General features: G+C 45.0%; 1 protein-coding gene across 4 annotated transcripts in view; it reads left to right on the top strand.

The window, feature by feature from the left end:
* phldb1b (pleckstrin homology-like domain, family B, member 1b) overlaps window positions 1–15,133 on the top strand; it is a 108,685-nt gene that overhangs the window by 74,140 nt on the left and 19,412 nt on the right. For 3 of the 4 annotated variants that reach the window (XM_083773655.1, XM_083773656.1, XM_083773657.1), the window contains exons 7-11: window positions 6,739–7,098; window positions 8,755–8,901; window positions 9,300–9,437; window positions 11,786–11,914; window positions 14,656–14,811. In XM_083773655.1, coding sequence (XP_083629781.1) covers window positions 6,739–7,098; window positions 8,755–8,901; window positions 9,300–9,437; window positions 11,786–11,914; window positions 14,656–14,811 — 930 coding nt within the window. The remainder of the gene's footprint in view (window positions 1–6,738; window positions 7,099–8,754; window positions 8,902–9,299; window positions 9,438–11,785; window positions 11,915–14,655; window positions 14,812–15,133) is intronic. The other variant, XM_083773658.1, reaches the window with a different exon arrangement.

Raw genomic sequence — 15,133 nt, forward strand, 5'->3', positions numbered from 1 at the left:
GATTACACACAGACAGACGTACAGACAGACAGACAGAGACTTTGGTGCATAAGATAAATAAGATAGATAGATATGTTTGAGACTCTTACATACAGTAGTAGGTTATTTGGACCTGTAGTGAATATAGCTCCAGAGGCAACTGTTTTGGAACAGTGAGCTCCTGTTTCTAGCATCTTGCTGTTAAAAAAGCATTCCAAACAGGTTGTGTCAAAATAACTCCAAAATAACAATTCATATAGGCAGGATTGGGAGTAAACAAAAAAGTTAGCTCTGATTTCATGACACTTCTGTCATCATGCACACTTTCACTAAGACTGCACTGGTGCTGTCTTTTTTGTGTGTGGCTGTCTTAGTGAAAGATGGCACCAGTGCAGTCTCTAGGTATGATCAGGTCAGATTGTAAACATTTGTACATGTAGCCTGGCTTTGGCGTTTTGGATGAGCCTATCCACAGGGTGAAAACAATACCCTGCTGCTGCCGTGAAGGTAAAGATAGCAGACAGTGGATCACCTTATAACGCTTCCACAGACTGGCTTTTCGGGAGCTTTTTTGTTTGTTTGTTGACACATTCTGTTTGGAGAGCTCGTTAGGGCCAAGTGTCTAGAATAAATGAGAGCACGCCATTTCTACTGGCAGCTCAGACTCTGGAGCTGATATTCACTGTGGCGCTTCCAAGTACTACAGGTATGTAAGAGACAAATTATATACAATATAGTCTGGATTTGCCGAACTTACACTTAAAGCTCAGTGCACTGAGTGCAGCGTGGAGAGGGCCAGTTTATTACCAGGAGAGTCGTCGGGCTGCCTGAGGGCTCTCTGGTGCGCTTGGCTTTGAAGCCTGTTCCGTTGCTCCATGTTCCACCAAGGAGGAGGAGGAACACGGCCCTCGTTAAGAGGCGTCTGTTCCTTCTCCCCAGAGACAGTGCCACTGAAAATATGAAACCTTCCCATGGAGAGCAGCTGATGATTACCACCAACATGGTTTGTTTTGCAGACGATTTACCGAGAAATGGAGCTTGTGAATCTTCTGTTACACCGCCCGAAGAGATACATATATCTATATATATATATATATTTATATATATATATATATATATATATATATATATATATATATAATAATGATATTTACATGGAGGTAGCGAGAGAGAAATAAAAAAGCGTTTTGTTTTTTGGGGTTTAGTTGAACTATTGAATCCTGCTCTCGAGGTGTACTACCAAGGTTCTATTCACGTCTGTGACGTGCTGTAAGATAAAAAAGAAAAAGAAAAGAGTTGCCTCTACCAATTAAAGATACACAGGTGCCGCCCTTCTCGGGAAGAATAGGCTAAAGGAAAGAGAATTGGGGACGATGGAGGGGATAGGGGGGAAACGCACCGACTGCTGGGGAAACGAGGAGGAACGAGGGAAAAATCCTGAATGCCGGGAGGCTGGAAACAAGGATGTAAGTTAAGGAAGGAAGGAAGGAAAAACTGCAGCAAAATGTCACTAGAGAACTATCTGCACGAGCGTAAATAACAAAGAAGGGGAAAAAAAGCATTGTCCTCCTACCTAGATCTATCCTGTCAGTTCTCCTGAACATCATCATCTTTGTAGGGTAATATATATGGGTTAATCTAAACTGGTTGTTCTGTAGGTCACTCGGGATGAGAGCATCCATCATTCACCTGGTGTATGCCGTTCACCAGGCTGCCATTGGCCACTGTTATGTCCGCCAGTATTTTATATGGGTAGAGTACATATCACTCCTTTTCAACGGTTACCATTTTGCAGTGAAACTTCAGCTGTTTAAGGTTTGTAACAAAAAAGACTTTGTGTGAGTTTTTCTTTTTTTTTGGAGTAAGCCAAAGGAAAGGGGGCCGGGGGTAAGTAGACTGTGTGAATTCAGGTTTGGCCTCCAAGACATCCAGGCACCACACTCGGAGCTTAGGGAATGCTTGGAACTAAGCAGGCAGAGGAATGCCTCTCTCACAGAGAGGTAACAGTACCAGTACACACACACGCACGCATGCACACGCACGTGTGCACACACGTATTGGATTTACACTTCAGTGGCGATTATACTGTTTCTTTGTTAAATACTTTTTGGTAGTACTGTACTGACACTTCGAAAGGCAAGTAAGGACAAGGGAGTCAAGAGACCTTATGAAGTATTCATTCATTCATTCACTCACCGACTGGATTTATTAGTTTTGGATTGACGATGAACTGATGATGTTTTTCATACGATTTATTTTGTCAGAGATTAGACTGTGTGTGTGTGTGTGTGTGTGTGTTCTTTGTGGTTAGCCTTGTGACTAAAACTTGATGTCCTGCAGGGCGGGCAGGCAGTGAGAAAAGTTGAACAGTGCAGACTGGTGGGACTGTGGATGACACACGTTGAAATGAGTCTCTTTACTGTATTCATCCTGATTATAAACTTGGGATGTCCAAGTCTTTTATTTTATTTTATTTTATTTTATTTTATTTTATTTTATTTTATTTTATTTTATTTTATTTTATTTTATTTTATTTTATTTTATTTTATTTTATTTTATTTTATTTTATTTTATTTTATTTTATTTTAAATAAATTGGGATGAGAATGCCTGTATTTGTTCAACTTTAAGCCAGCCTGCTTCCGGCGAAAGACTGGGTGTCTGTGTGAGCATGCATGTGTTTGTAATATCCCAGTCTATTCTAACATCTCCCTGACTCCACCATGCGAGTGAGTAGGCCTTGCCTTGTTAGTCTTTCTTTTGTTCTTTAGGATTGCGCAAGTTTTAGCTTTGATGGTAAGAATAAGGCCGTATCATAAAACTGCTTTTAAAACGTGGCAGTTGTAAAATGCTTCAGTTATTTTCATTATTTTGGATATGCTTGGCTGTCAGTCAGCCCACTGTACCAGGCATTCAGTCAGCTAGCCCGCAGTCAGTCCGTCTTCTATTCAGCCAGTCAGTCAGTCAGTCAGTCAGTCAGTCAGTCAGTCAGTCAGACAGCCAGCCAAAAACCCCAGAAGGAGCGAGTGCATTCTCCGGTAGCGGCAATCAGACGCGGTGCTGCTGGGGGGAGGGGCGGCACCTGCCGGGGAAGGTGTGGGGATGCACTCACTCTCCCTCGAAAACAAACGATTGGGGGATTCTACGTCCACATTGTGGAGATCAAATCATCAAATGTGTGTTTGCTGCTTCTAATCAGGCCATCATCACTGATGTCTGGTAAACTGATTTGGGCCTATACTCTCCCTCCCTGCTGCTTCTTCTCAGCCTCCTGTCTGAGCCCAAGGGGGTGTGCTAACGACATCTACAGAAAGGCTCAAAGCTCATAAACTGAAATTTCTGACCTTTTGGGAAGTGGTTGTAGCAGCGGATTGCCCTCAACACACCTCCGCTTTCTAAAAAGCCCACATGGGAAGGGGGAAAAAAAAGAAGGCTGACAACAGATGTGGTAGGCAGTCAGAGAGCACCAAGCGTGATTTGTGCATAATTTGCAGGTTGTCTGGCTTCTAATTTGACAGTGTGTCAAGTTGATTTACTCACAGAACCTCCCACCCCCTTCACACACACACACCCACATTTCATGGTATGAAATCTGTCTGGTTTCCTGCTCTTCAGCTTCATGAACATTGTCTGGTGTTAGAGAGAGAGAGACCTTCATTATATCTGCTCTTAGTTTACCTTCTTGTCAGATCATTGTCAGAGTTCAGATTGGGTTGATCTCGAAGGTGTGTGTGTGTGTGTGTGTGTGTGTGTGTGTGTGTGTGTGTGTGTGTGTGTGTGTGTGTGTGTGTGTGTGCGTGTGCGCGCGCACGTGCGTGCATGCGCATGCATTCAGGTAGCGTGTATGCAACTACAGTAGCATGCATTATTCATTGCATTATGGTGATGATACTGCACCATACTACAGCTCGGGGCTCTGTCCTCCCACCCACTCTGTTAAAAACAGAGCTATCTCCCTGATTACAGCTTCAAGCTAATGGAAGGGTTGCTACAAGCTTCTTATCATGCAGACACTAACCCAGAAAACGATGTCTCTCTCTACGAGGGACTTTAACCCTTATGGCAGTGGGTCAGGATCCAAAAAAATGCATGACAGAAGATGTTCTTCGCCTCCATGTCAAAACCTTCATCTTTTTTTTCTTTCTTCCTTATTCTTGATAGTCAATTCAGGTGTTGTGTTGTGAAAGTAGTTTTAAAGCCAGTGCACTGGAGGTTGTGTGTAGTTGAAAATTGACTTGTTCATTTGGGTGGTTGCTATGCACCCATGGGGGAATGCCTTAGAACTGACCCCTGGTGCGATGCTATGTGTGAAAATACCACATAGCTCCCTGGTTTCCAACGCCAGCAAGGAGAGGATGGCACGCGTATTGTGTGATACATAATTTTAACGTCCCGACGTGCAGAACCTCAATGAGGTTTTATCATTTTATCTTTTTTATTTTATTTCTTCCCATTTGTCTGGGATTAATGTCCGACGTGAAGACTGAACTTGCAGTCTGCAGGTGATGAGAAGTGGGGTGGGAGGTCTGTGGCAGCTGACATACAAGAGGTCAGAGTTTACATGCCGGTGTCCCAGCTTGCTGGAACCTTCCTAGTAGGTGGGCTGACATCCAGAAGACCAGAACACAGCTGGACGACCCATTAGCAGGGGGTTGGAGTGGAGACATCCTGACATAGCTTTTTCAGAAAACTGTCAGGATGTAGAAGACATCCTGACAGTTTTCTGAAAAAGCTATGTTTCTATGTCAGTGGTTCTTCGATTTTTCAAAAATAGCAGACCTACAAGCTCGTAGCGCGCCACTTGGTGGCGCGCTATATGAGCTTGTAGATCTGCTATTTTTCAATAGCTAAAGCATAACATAATGCTAACACCAAAAGGGGTTCCCACCCAAATTGGGTTAAACCGTGGGTAGTAAAGTGGCGTAGAATGCTGAAAACATAGCTTCAAATATCACAAGTGTCAATACAATCAGCATTGTATCGTAAACTATAATCTTGTTACGGGTTTTAGTTTAAAAAGGGTTATGACTCGGCAATAGATAGATACTGTGCCTGCTGGATCGCAACATGATGCTCCGTTAGCGTTTACCTCAGCCGTAGCAGCAGGGTCAACAGGTGACATTGCTAGGGTGACTACTATGGTCTTTGATGATGATCCTCTGGGCCTTTACCCTATAGTACTCCCCTGGGTGTAGTCGGTTGAGGCGTTTCGGTCTCATCCGGATTTGACCGTCGGGCGTGCCAGAGAGTTTTGCTGAGTAATAGTGGGTCAGTCTGAATTGAAGCGTGACAGAGATGGCACGATGGAGGAGGTTTGTGTTCCAGCTCATTAGCCTCGGGCCAGAATTCTGTCCTTTTCTCTCTGAGCGAGGCCTCCAGATTGGTATCCATTCTCTGCCGAGGAGGACCCACGCAGGAAATTAGACTCTGGCAGTAATCTGATGTCCTTCTGTCTTTATTCAGACAGGACATATTTTGAAAGCACATCTAGAGCAGTGGTTCCCAAACAGTGGGCCACGGAGTGGACTCGCGGACCAATTTTTATGGGTCGCGAGTAAATGTTTTTTTTTTTTTTTTTTTTTTTTACATATACCGGTAATTCATATAAATATTTTAGCCCTCATTTCCCTCTATATTATTGTGCTGGTGTGTTTCCTTAGATATTTTTAAGTTTCTGGGGATTCTTTTTTTCCCCCTTGCTTTAAGTAGCTTGTAGATCTGCTATTTTTAGTATATAAAATAGGGCTGACGTGGTTAATCAGACTAATGGATATAGTTGATTTCTCCCCCCCCCGTCAATTTGTTGAAACTGAAAATCGATTGTTTAATAAATCTAAAAAGTAATCAATAGAATGATCTCTAAGAAATGTATCTATAGTTGCAGCCCTAAACTGAAGTGAAAGTCTCAGTATATAGACTTCTATAAGGCCTAAAAGTCTCAGCAGTCAGTTAACTCATTTGAACATTTGGCCTGATGGTGGAGCTACAGGAAAGGTTTCTTCTTCTTGAGAGCACAGCCAAGTTGATGACAATCCACTGAATCCAGCCATGACCTTTCGAGATATGTTGGTCACCAGACGGACAGAAAATTTAACTATGGTTTTATTTGTAAACTATTATGCAGTACACTGAGACATACGCTAACACCCATGGCACATGCTATGAATAAACATATCGCTAGACTTTGAAAACCTTGCATTCTCACATTGACCTTTGTCCCGAGCCCAGTAAAAGGATCAACATGGAATGTCAGAACAGGTCAGCTCCATATATGGAGATGTAAGGGTTTGAGATCAGATGTATAGACTGCAGAGTTGCTGGCCCCGCTCCATATATGCAGATATGGAGATCTAAGGGTCTCCATGATGTCACGCGATGTCATGAGATGTCACGAGGTATGACCATATATGGAGGCGTGACCATACAGTATATGGAGGCGTGGGTGACTAACAGCGGGGCTCCACTGGGCGCGTTGCGTCTCCGTCACGTGTGTCAATTGTCAAAAAAACGAACCGGGGCAATTTTAATGCAGTCACGCAACGCAACGCAACGCAACGCAACGCGTGGAGCCACCCTTCATTGATTAAAAAGGGAACATTCCCTGACGGTGACGGAGACCCGGTGTCACTAACTAACGGACGGACAGACGGGGAGATGCAGGTTTTCATAATAAATAGTAAATACGACCTACAGTCGCAACAATCGTAGAGTTGAATAATTGAACTGTGCTTATGTGTGCGTTCCTCTCTTTGCTCACCAGGAGAGACAGCGTCTGGAGACCATCCTGAGCCTCTGTGCCGAGTACAACCGAGGCGACGGCCCCGGAGGCATCATGGAGACAACGCCCCTCCAGTCCAGGACGGGCTTCCCCGGGGGCTCCCCCATAGGGGGGTCTCTGGCCGACGGCAGCAGACGGAGGCCCTCCGTGGAGAACCTGCTGGTGGGGGAGAGGACGCCGTCCCCCGGCCTGCGCCACCACCACCACGCCCAGCAGCGCCAGAGGGAGACGAGCGACGAGGAGAACCTGAAGGAGGAATGCAGCAGCACGGAGAGCACGCATCAGGAGGTGAGGAGCACTCCTCCTACTACGGCACCGGCACTGCACAATGGAGACAAACAGGTCAGAGGCTAGCTCGCTGTGTTCCCCTGCCTGCCTGCCCGCCTGCCCGCTGCTTGCACCCCTGCATGGACGCCAGCATGTGCCACCACCGTACCAGATGAGCTGCTTCTACATCCTGACAGTTTTCTGAAAAAGCTATATGTTTCTATGTCAGTCGTCTTTCGATTTTTCAAAAATAGCAGACCTACAAGCTCGTAGCGCGCCACTCGGCGGCGCGCTATGAGCGTGTAGATCTGCTAATTTTCAATAGCTAAAGCATAACATGATGCTAACACCAAAAGGGGTTCCCACCCAAAATGGGTTAAACCGTGGGTAGTAAAGTGGCGTAGAATGTTGAAAACATAGCTTCAGATGAGCTGCCATAAAACTAAATCAAGCAACGATGAATTGAATTGGCACTAAAGCATACCGTACCTGTAGTCCTCGTTTTACCGATTTCCGTTTCTGGTACCCGTTTTCCTGTTCTAGAAGAACACATTTAGACACATACTGTATGAAGCCAAGGTGTCATATACAGTACTGTACATTTGGTGTGTTTCCGGGTTAAATCTGCTGCCACGACAACAAGGCAAAGAAAGCATTATAGAAAATTGCACCAGAAGTGGGAACGGCTCTGCCACCTTTTGGGAAACCCGGCCGGGACTATCGTTAGGTATGCACAGAGCCTGTGAACATGGAAGTATTTATTTCAAGTAAAGCTTACCGGCACAAGTTTTCATTGAGTTGATTGGAATCTTAACTGTTCTGACCATGTTTCTATACTACATGTTTTCTTATAATGTAAATTGTAATTATACAATCAGTAACCACTTTTCAGCCGGGCGCTTTGGGCATATTGTCAAAAAGTATGAAAAACTGCCTTAATTAGCCAATCTACAAGATCACGCTCACGAGTTGCATTGCGAGCTTATAGATTGGCTATTTCCGCTACTCGTCGTTTGCAAAGGCACTGCATATATGCACTGTATATAAATGGACTGACATGGTAAATGTTGCGTATGCATGCACCGTACGAGTGTGTTCTGTGGGTTCAGAGAGTTTCTATACGTCTGACTGCCTCACTGAATATTCTGACGGTGAGTTCACACAGGTTCTACATCTGTCACACTGAATATTGTGACAAAAAGCGTCCCGGGGCGCAGAGTGCAGTTCATCGTACAGTACATCTCCGTGCAGTAGCTGACATTTCACTCAACACATAGCATCTTCATATCGTTTTTTTTTCTGCATTTGCAGCAGTGTTGATATTGCATGATGTAACCTATCCTTAGCGTGAACTCGCTCTTGATTGATTAAAAAAAAGGCCACTGAAGTTTTATGAAGCTTTTAGTCACCTGGGTGCTGTTGATTGGAGGGCTGGCAGTTCGAGTTCAGCTAGAATCAAATCACTGAACACTGCCAAAGCCAAGTGACCTTCACTTTAAGGCCGTCAAAATACCATCAACTGCATTCTGTGTGTCCTGACTCAGTCTGGGGGGATATTTTTGTGAATATTCTATCATCATATTCATAGTGCTTTCCGCAACTCTTATCTCAGACTTTCTCAAATTCTTCTCATCTCATTATGTCACAATACCTCTCTTTCTATTCTATTCTAATCTCTCTTTCTCCTCTCACTCTTTTGTTTTGTTTCTCTCTCTCTCTCTCTCTCTGCAGCATGAGGACTCGTCCAGTCCGTCCGGCGTCTCTGTTGTCGAGCTCAATATCCTGGAGGACGAACGGGTCAGGGTTTTGACTCGTGTCGATGAACTCAAGAACCGTCTGACCGAGCTGGACCAGCAACTCCAGGAGTCCAAACAGGAGGTAGAGAACATGTTGTTATAGATAGCATAATGAGATTTTGTTTAGATGTAGGAGAGAGATGGGAAGCTGAAGGGAGAAAGCTCATCCACTGGCACATATCACATTTTAATTAAGTTTTATTGGCCATTTAGTCATAATGATTGATGCTGTGTGATCGATTATACATCATCAAGAAATCCCTCGGCTCCCTCAGGTTGACAGACAGAGGTTCTGCTATTCAATGTGAAACTCCTGTTCCCTCTGGGGACAATGTGGGAAGCACGGTCCTGAGTATTAAAACATGAATGTATTAATTAATGTCATACACATTATGTACACACACACACACACACACACACAAGCTCAAATATAGTGTCAGCAAGTATTTGATGATAATTTCTTTCCCTCCTGTCCCGCAGGCGGAGATGGAGCGTGCTCTGTTGCAGGGCGAGAGACAGGCGGAGCTCGACCAGATCGAGGCCGAGGCTGACATCGTCGCTCAGCTGCAGCGGAAACTGGACGAGCTGGAGAACGCCATTCAGAGAGAGAAGGACAAGGTAGAGAGAGAGAGATATACACCCTGTCATGCATATACAGTACACACTGTAACCCTGTCTCTCTCTCCCACACGTGTGCACACACACGCACACACACACACACACACACACACACACACACACACACACACACACACACACACCCCTGGTTTAGTTCCTATGTTGCCTTTTCATTTCCAAACCGACATTCCTTTTGGTGGCTGGGGTTTTGTCTAGATATCACATTTGCTGGTGCGACTGAAAATAATTACCTTTTGAATCACCTTTTCTTTTCAAGGGTCAAATAAACGAGTGCATTCTCTCCAGGTGTTTTTTCCTCTGTTGCTCCTGTTCCGTTGGGCTCGTCTCGACTGCACTAACCAACACATTATTAACGCTCCCTCCCGTCGCTGGTTTTCTGTGTCTCTTCACCGTTCACAACCGGTCTCTAGTGTTTAACCACTTAACACCTAGCGTCCCTGTTCTGGGCATGTCATGATAGGGTGATTATCCCGCAAAAACTGTACTTGTACAAGCTAACAGCAGGTCGCAACGTGACGTGGTGTGAGATTGTAGTTCGGCTATTGTTTTGGGGCGAAGTGATTTGGCGCTCAGAGGAACAAAAAGGAAGGGGTCAAGGATAGAGCCCTGGGGGGGGGGGGGGGGGGGGGGGCTGTGGTCAACAAAGCATATATAGGGTTTAAACTGGTTATTGTTTTTGTCATTGTCAGCGAGATCAGCTGTGGAATGATTTCCTGGATCTGTCCTGCACAGAATCTGTCACTCAGAAGTGAGTTTTAATACGAGGACGTCGTTCTGTTTTGCAGTGCAGACAGCGTAACATGAAAAGATTAGGAGGCACGCGGAACATTTATTGACGCACAACATACCTTTTATAGGACTACGGTAGAACGCTACACTGAAACCTCACAATGAGGTAAACCAGAGGTTCTCCGAATGTTCAATGCCTAAGGATCGCCGGTTTATTTTGGTATAAAACTGTCTGTCTGTAGGTGGAAAAAAAGGAGGATAAATAATAGTGAAGAAGGCGCTGATGAGGGATAAGTCTTGATGGTAAAAAACCACCAGCCTGCTCTGTGCAGTGGTTGCACCCTCAGGGGGTCCTTCCTGTTCTTACCTGCAGCGAGAGAGAGAGAGAGAGAGAGAGAGAGAGAGAGAGAGAGAGAGAGGAGAAAAGAAAAGAGCAGCTTGAGGCACAATACCCATTTTCACTTTCTTGCGTAGCAATTAGTCATCTAGCCACTCTGCAATTTAGAGATTCCTGTGTCTCTAAATTGTACTGAACCTCCCCCCCACACACACACACTTCCAAATGACACCGTTTCTGATTTCCACTGAACAAGTTCAGACCTGCAGGTGTTTTGAGAGGAAAATAAGCACTCCTCTCTCTTAAAAAAAAAAGAAGATCTAAGCTTCACCTGATGTACTGTATCTGACTGTGTCAATCCCAAAGAAAAAATCAAAAATACAATATACAGTGGTTGAGACCCAGTCTGACCACTGGTGGCCCAAGGTGAAATCCCACTGTCAGCCTCTGTCCCTCTATAAAAAATATAAAATAAAGGTGAAAGCCACCTGCATCCTAGTTATTGCATTATGAAAGAGTATACTGTAGTTCGCTTCAGGACTGTATTTTCCCTGAAAGACTTTCTGCTTTAATGGAGATAAACTACAGAGGTTTGTTGTTATTGATCGTTTCCTGACCTCGCGACCAGAGCAGCGCTCAGGGGACGTATACTGCAGCGCTTCTCCATTGTCCCAAGTTCTAGAAGCATGAAAATTGTCTGCGAATATGCTCTAGTAATGGACTTTACAAAGGTATCTAAAATGGCCATGGTTATTTAAAACCTGTGTACTCATTGTATTAATTGTGGACCAATAGACTTCATTTTAAGAACATGAACGAGTTGAACGCAGTCATGCACGCGTAAACTGAAGGTTCTGTCAAAGTAAAACCAAAACCAAAAGTTATTCTCCAGAGTTTATTCTGAACTAAAGTCAACTGCCCATTTTCACTCTCAATCTGTTATTCTGAATCTACTGTATGGTTCCTACTTCCTACTTGACTGCCGATGATCGTTTCACAGCACTCGAGTTCTTCTCTCATAATTTGGGTTTCGTGGACCTCATGGAAAGGGTTTGTCGTGACCTCTTTAACATCTGCATGGTGTGTGAATTGTGAACCTTTTTAGCAGCCTCCTTTTTTGGGGGGGATGTGTGCGTGTTTGTTCCTTTCTCCTCCATCCATTGTGTGTGTGTGTGTGTGTGTGTGTGTGTGTGGGCGTGTGCGTGCGTGTGTGTGTGCGCGTGTGTGCATGTGTTTTATGTGTGTTGTGTTGTGTTTCTAGGAGAGCGCTAATGTTGAGGCCGAGCGCCAGGCCCTGGAGACCGTGCGGGAGGGTTACGCTGAACTGAAGAACCAGCTGCACAACTGTCCCGAGTCGCTGCGGGAACAGTTGCAGGATCAGCTCAAAAGGGTGGGTCCCACGGACACGCTGGAGACCAGCTCTACTGCACCTTGTGTAGTGACAGTTCCCCCCCACGCACACACACACACACACACACACACACACACACAGGATTCACTCCCCACCCCACCACACACGTATCGTATCCCGTGGTTCCGCCTATGCCCGCACCCACCCTTTCACAGCCCACCATTTTAGAAGCTGTAGCTTCTTTCAGCCTGTGGCAGCAAAGCCTCCATACCCCCATAGACACACAGCCACTAAGTGTGGGGGGGGGGGATTCCAGAGAGCGAGTGCAGTCAAGGTATTTGTAGAACAATCCCAGCCATTACCGGCTCTGGAAAAAACTGAAGCACACATAGCTGGCAGAGACGAGGCTCATGAAAACAAACACGATGAATTGTTATTCCAGAAACTCTGATATTTAGCATTCGCCGAGATCTCCAGTTCACGGTATTGAGGTCCTTAATAACACGCTGATTGTGTTTTTCTCAGGCAATTAATTTGCCCGGAAATGTAGATGTTTTAAACTGTCGTTTCATTCACACAGAATGTGAATATTAGGTGTTGACGCAGCAATTCCATTTGTAACCGGAACCAGATTGATTTGTCTCCACAATTTCATTTGGGCATCGACCTGTATGAATAAGGCATCGGCTATAAGATCGGCTATCGATCTGTGTATAATTTATTCGCCACGCCACCGGCGGTGTGTGTGTGCAGACGTTTTATTACAAACATTTCACTGTGGCCCGTTTAGGTGTAGTGTAGTATACAGTAGAGTGCACACATGCACAACCATGCGCGCGCACACGCACCCAGACACACACACACACACACACACACACACACACACACACACACACACACACCAGACTCTGTGATACCACAAGCTGCTGGAATGTGTCCACTATCCCCAGCCACCACCACCACCACCACCACACCTACGTGCTACTGAACCCCACCACCACCGAGTCGTAGAGGTGAACGTAGCTTCAGGTGGCGCAGGCGCTGCTCTGTGGTTTCTGATCATGTGACCTGGTTCATTGTGATGTGAATGTACTGTACTGTACTGTACACGGTGTAGTGTTGCACGTTCTCCTCCCTGTGTGTGCAGTTTGGCTGCCTGTCGTGCAGTGTCTGCTCGTGGCGTGCAAGCCCGTGGTTCGTGACGTGCACGCATGCATAACTTTTGCAATCACTCACTAATCAATTAACACAAACGCTAACGAGCTCCAATCTCTCTCTGACGTCGCTTCCATCCTGTTACTGTGTTGTTGTTTTTTGCCTGGTTTAGATGTCTCTTCTATCTTTTTTTTGTACCATTCATGGTCTGAAATTATGCATATATATTTTTCTCTGTATTTCAGTTTTTGTTAAAAATAAGTCTTATGTTATGTAGCAGCACTTTATCTACTGTACCTCCAAGCTGCATGGCCGCCGACCGCCATCTGAAAATATGTTGTTCCAGGGACCCCGCATGCAGAAGCAAAGATTTGAGTTGAAAATGTTCGCTCTGAAAGAATATAATATATATTCAAAATTTTCGGCACATCTTCACGATAAAAAAAAATAGCAGACCTACAAGCTCGTAGCGCGGCATTCGGTGCTGCGCTATGAGCTTGTAGATCTGCTATTTTTCAATAGCTAAAACACCAAAAGGGGTTCCCGCCCAGAGGGCTAAGCTATCAGAAAAGTACAGTAGAGTCTCAGTATTTCACCCTGGCCACTGGCATATGGCAAGTACTACTGCTAGTGGGTCAGCCTGAATCCTGGTCAAATGTTGTTTTTCTTGGATAGAAATGTAAAAATGTTTTAATGTAAATAATTATATTTAATTTAATGTATTGGCAACTTGTCCTTCTGAAGCACATGGTACAACCCTAGTAGCTAGTAAGCTAAGCTGGTCCTCTATGACTGATTGTTGCGATACTAGCAACTGGTTATTACGATGATCATCTCGAATGCAAATAGAAAGCAGCACTGTAAGTTATCTGTATTCTTTAGAATAACATTGAGTAGCGTTGATAGCCAGGAATACATTCATGAAGATTTAACTTAAGGTTCAACTTCAAAGTGGACGTTTTGGAGAAATGATGAAAATAATTATAGGAACACTTCACCATTTAGCAACATACTGTAGAGTTATGAATAATAGAGACAGCACCGGAATTCACTTCCCATCCACTTCCATGGAGTTGCTCACTCAACCTTTCATCCTTTCTTCTGGGTTGGAAAAGTGGTGGGATCCGCCAACTTTGGGCTTAAAACGTCATCATTTTTCATGAATGCGGCAGGATGAAAGCATGGACGACTCGCGTCGCGCCTACGATCGGCCAGCATGTCCCTTTGGCTTCAATGCTTCCTCTCGGTGGCCGGGGCTGTACATCCAGGGAGGGGAGGTACCCTTAGAGTATATACTCTAAGGGTGTACCTCCCTGACAGCCATGCTGTAGTAGCAGCAGCATGATCTTCCACACACAGTCTGACAAGCTGAGCACTGAATGTTCTTGGATGCCTGCAGACAGAGGTCCCAGACCGGGCCGAACACTCAGAAGTTCTCTCTTTATTTTATTTGAAATGCCGAGATTTCAACACAAGGACCAGTACAGGGTTTTTGTGTTGCCGTTGTTGTTCTTCTGCGTTCCCAGGCTTGGTGGGGTTTCTTTTTTAACGGTGTGTGTGTGTGTGTGTGTGTGTGTGTGTGACTGTGTGTGTGTGTGTGTGTATGTTTGGGCGGGATGTGTTAGGACGGAGAGGCGCTGGAGGCGGGCACCAAGCAGTTTGAAGACCTGGAGTTCCAGCAGTTGGAGAGAGAGAGCAGCCTGGAGGAGGAGAGGGAGAACATCAGCCAGCAGCTTCTCCAGGAGAGAGCAGAATACCATGACATCATGGCCAAGAGGAAGGTATCTATCTCCCTGACCTCCTACAATACTACACTACAGTATACATACTCCCTCCTTATCACTCACTCACTCAGTCCTGTCAGTGAAGCGATTTTCTTTTTTCAACCACTGGACAACTTTTGACAACTTTTTGTCTCCAAAGGCCTTCACTGCTAAGGACAAACAATCCCAAAGGAAATGGAATCGCAGGCGATCTAAAAAATCCCATGCCGATCCGCTTCCGAAATTGAAATGTGAAAATCTTCAAACGTTTTTGACAGTTCTCAGCTATTATTAGACATTCCCAAAAAAGGGGTGTCAGAAATAATTTAAAGTGGTTGAA

This window comes from Protomyctophum parallelum (assembly GCF_964188405.1).
Source record: "Protomyctophum parallelum genome assembly, chromosome: 9".
Lineage (NCBI taxonomy): Eukaryota > Metazoa > Chordata > Actinopteri > Myctophiformes > Myctophidae > Protomyctophum > Protomyctophum parallelum.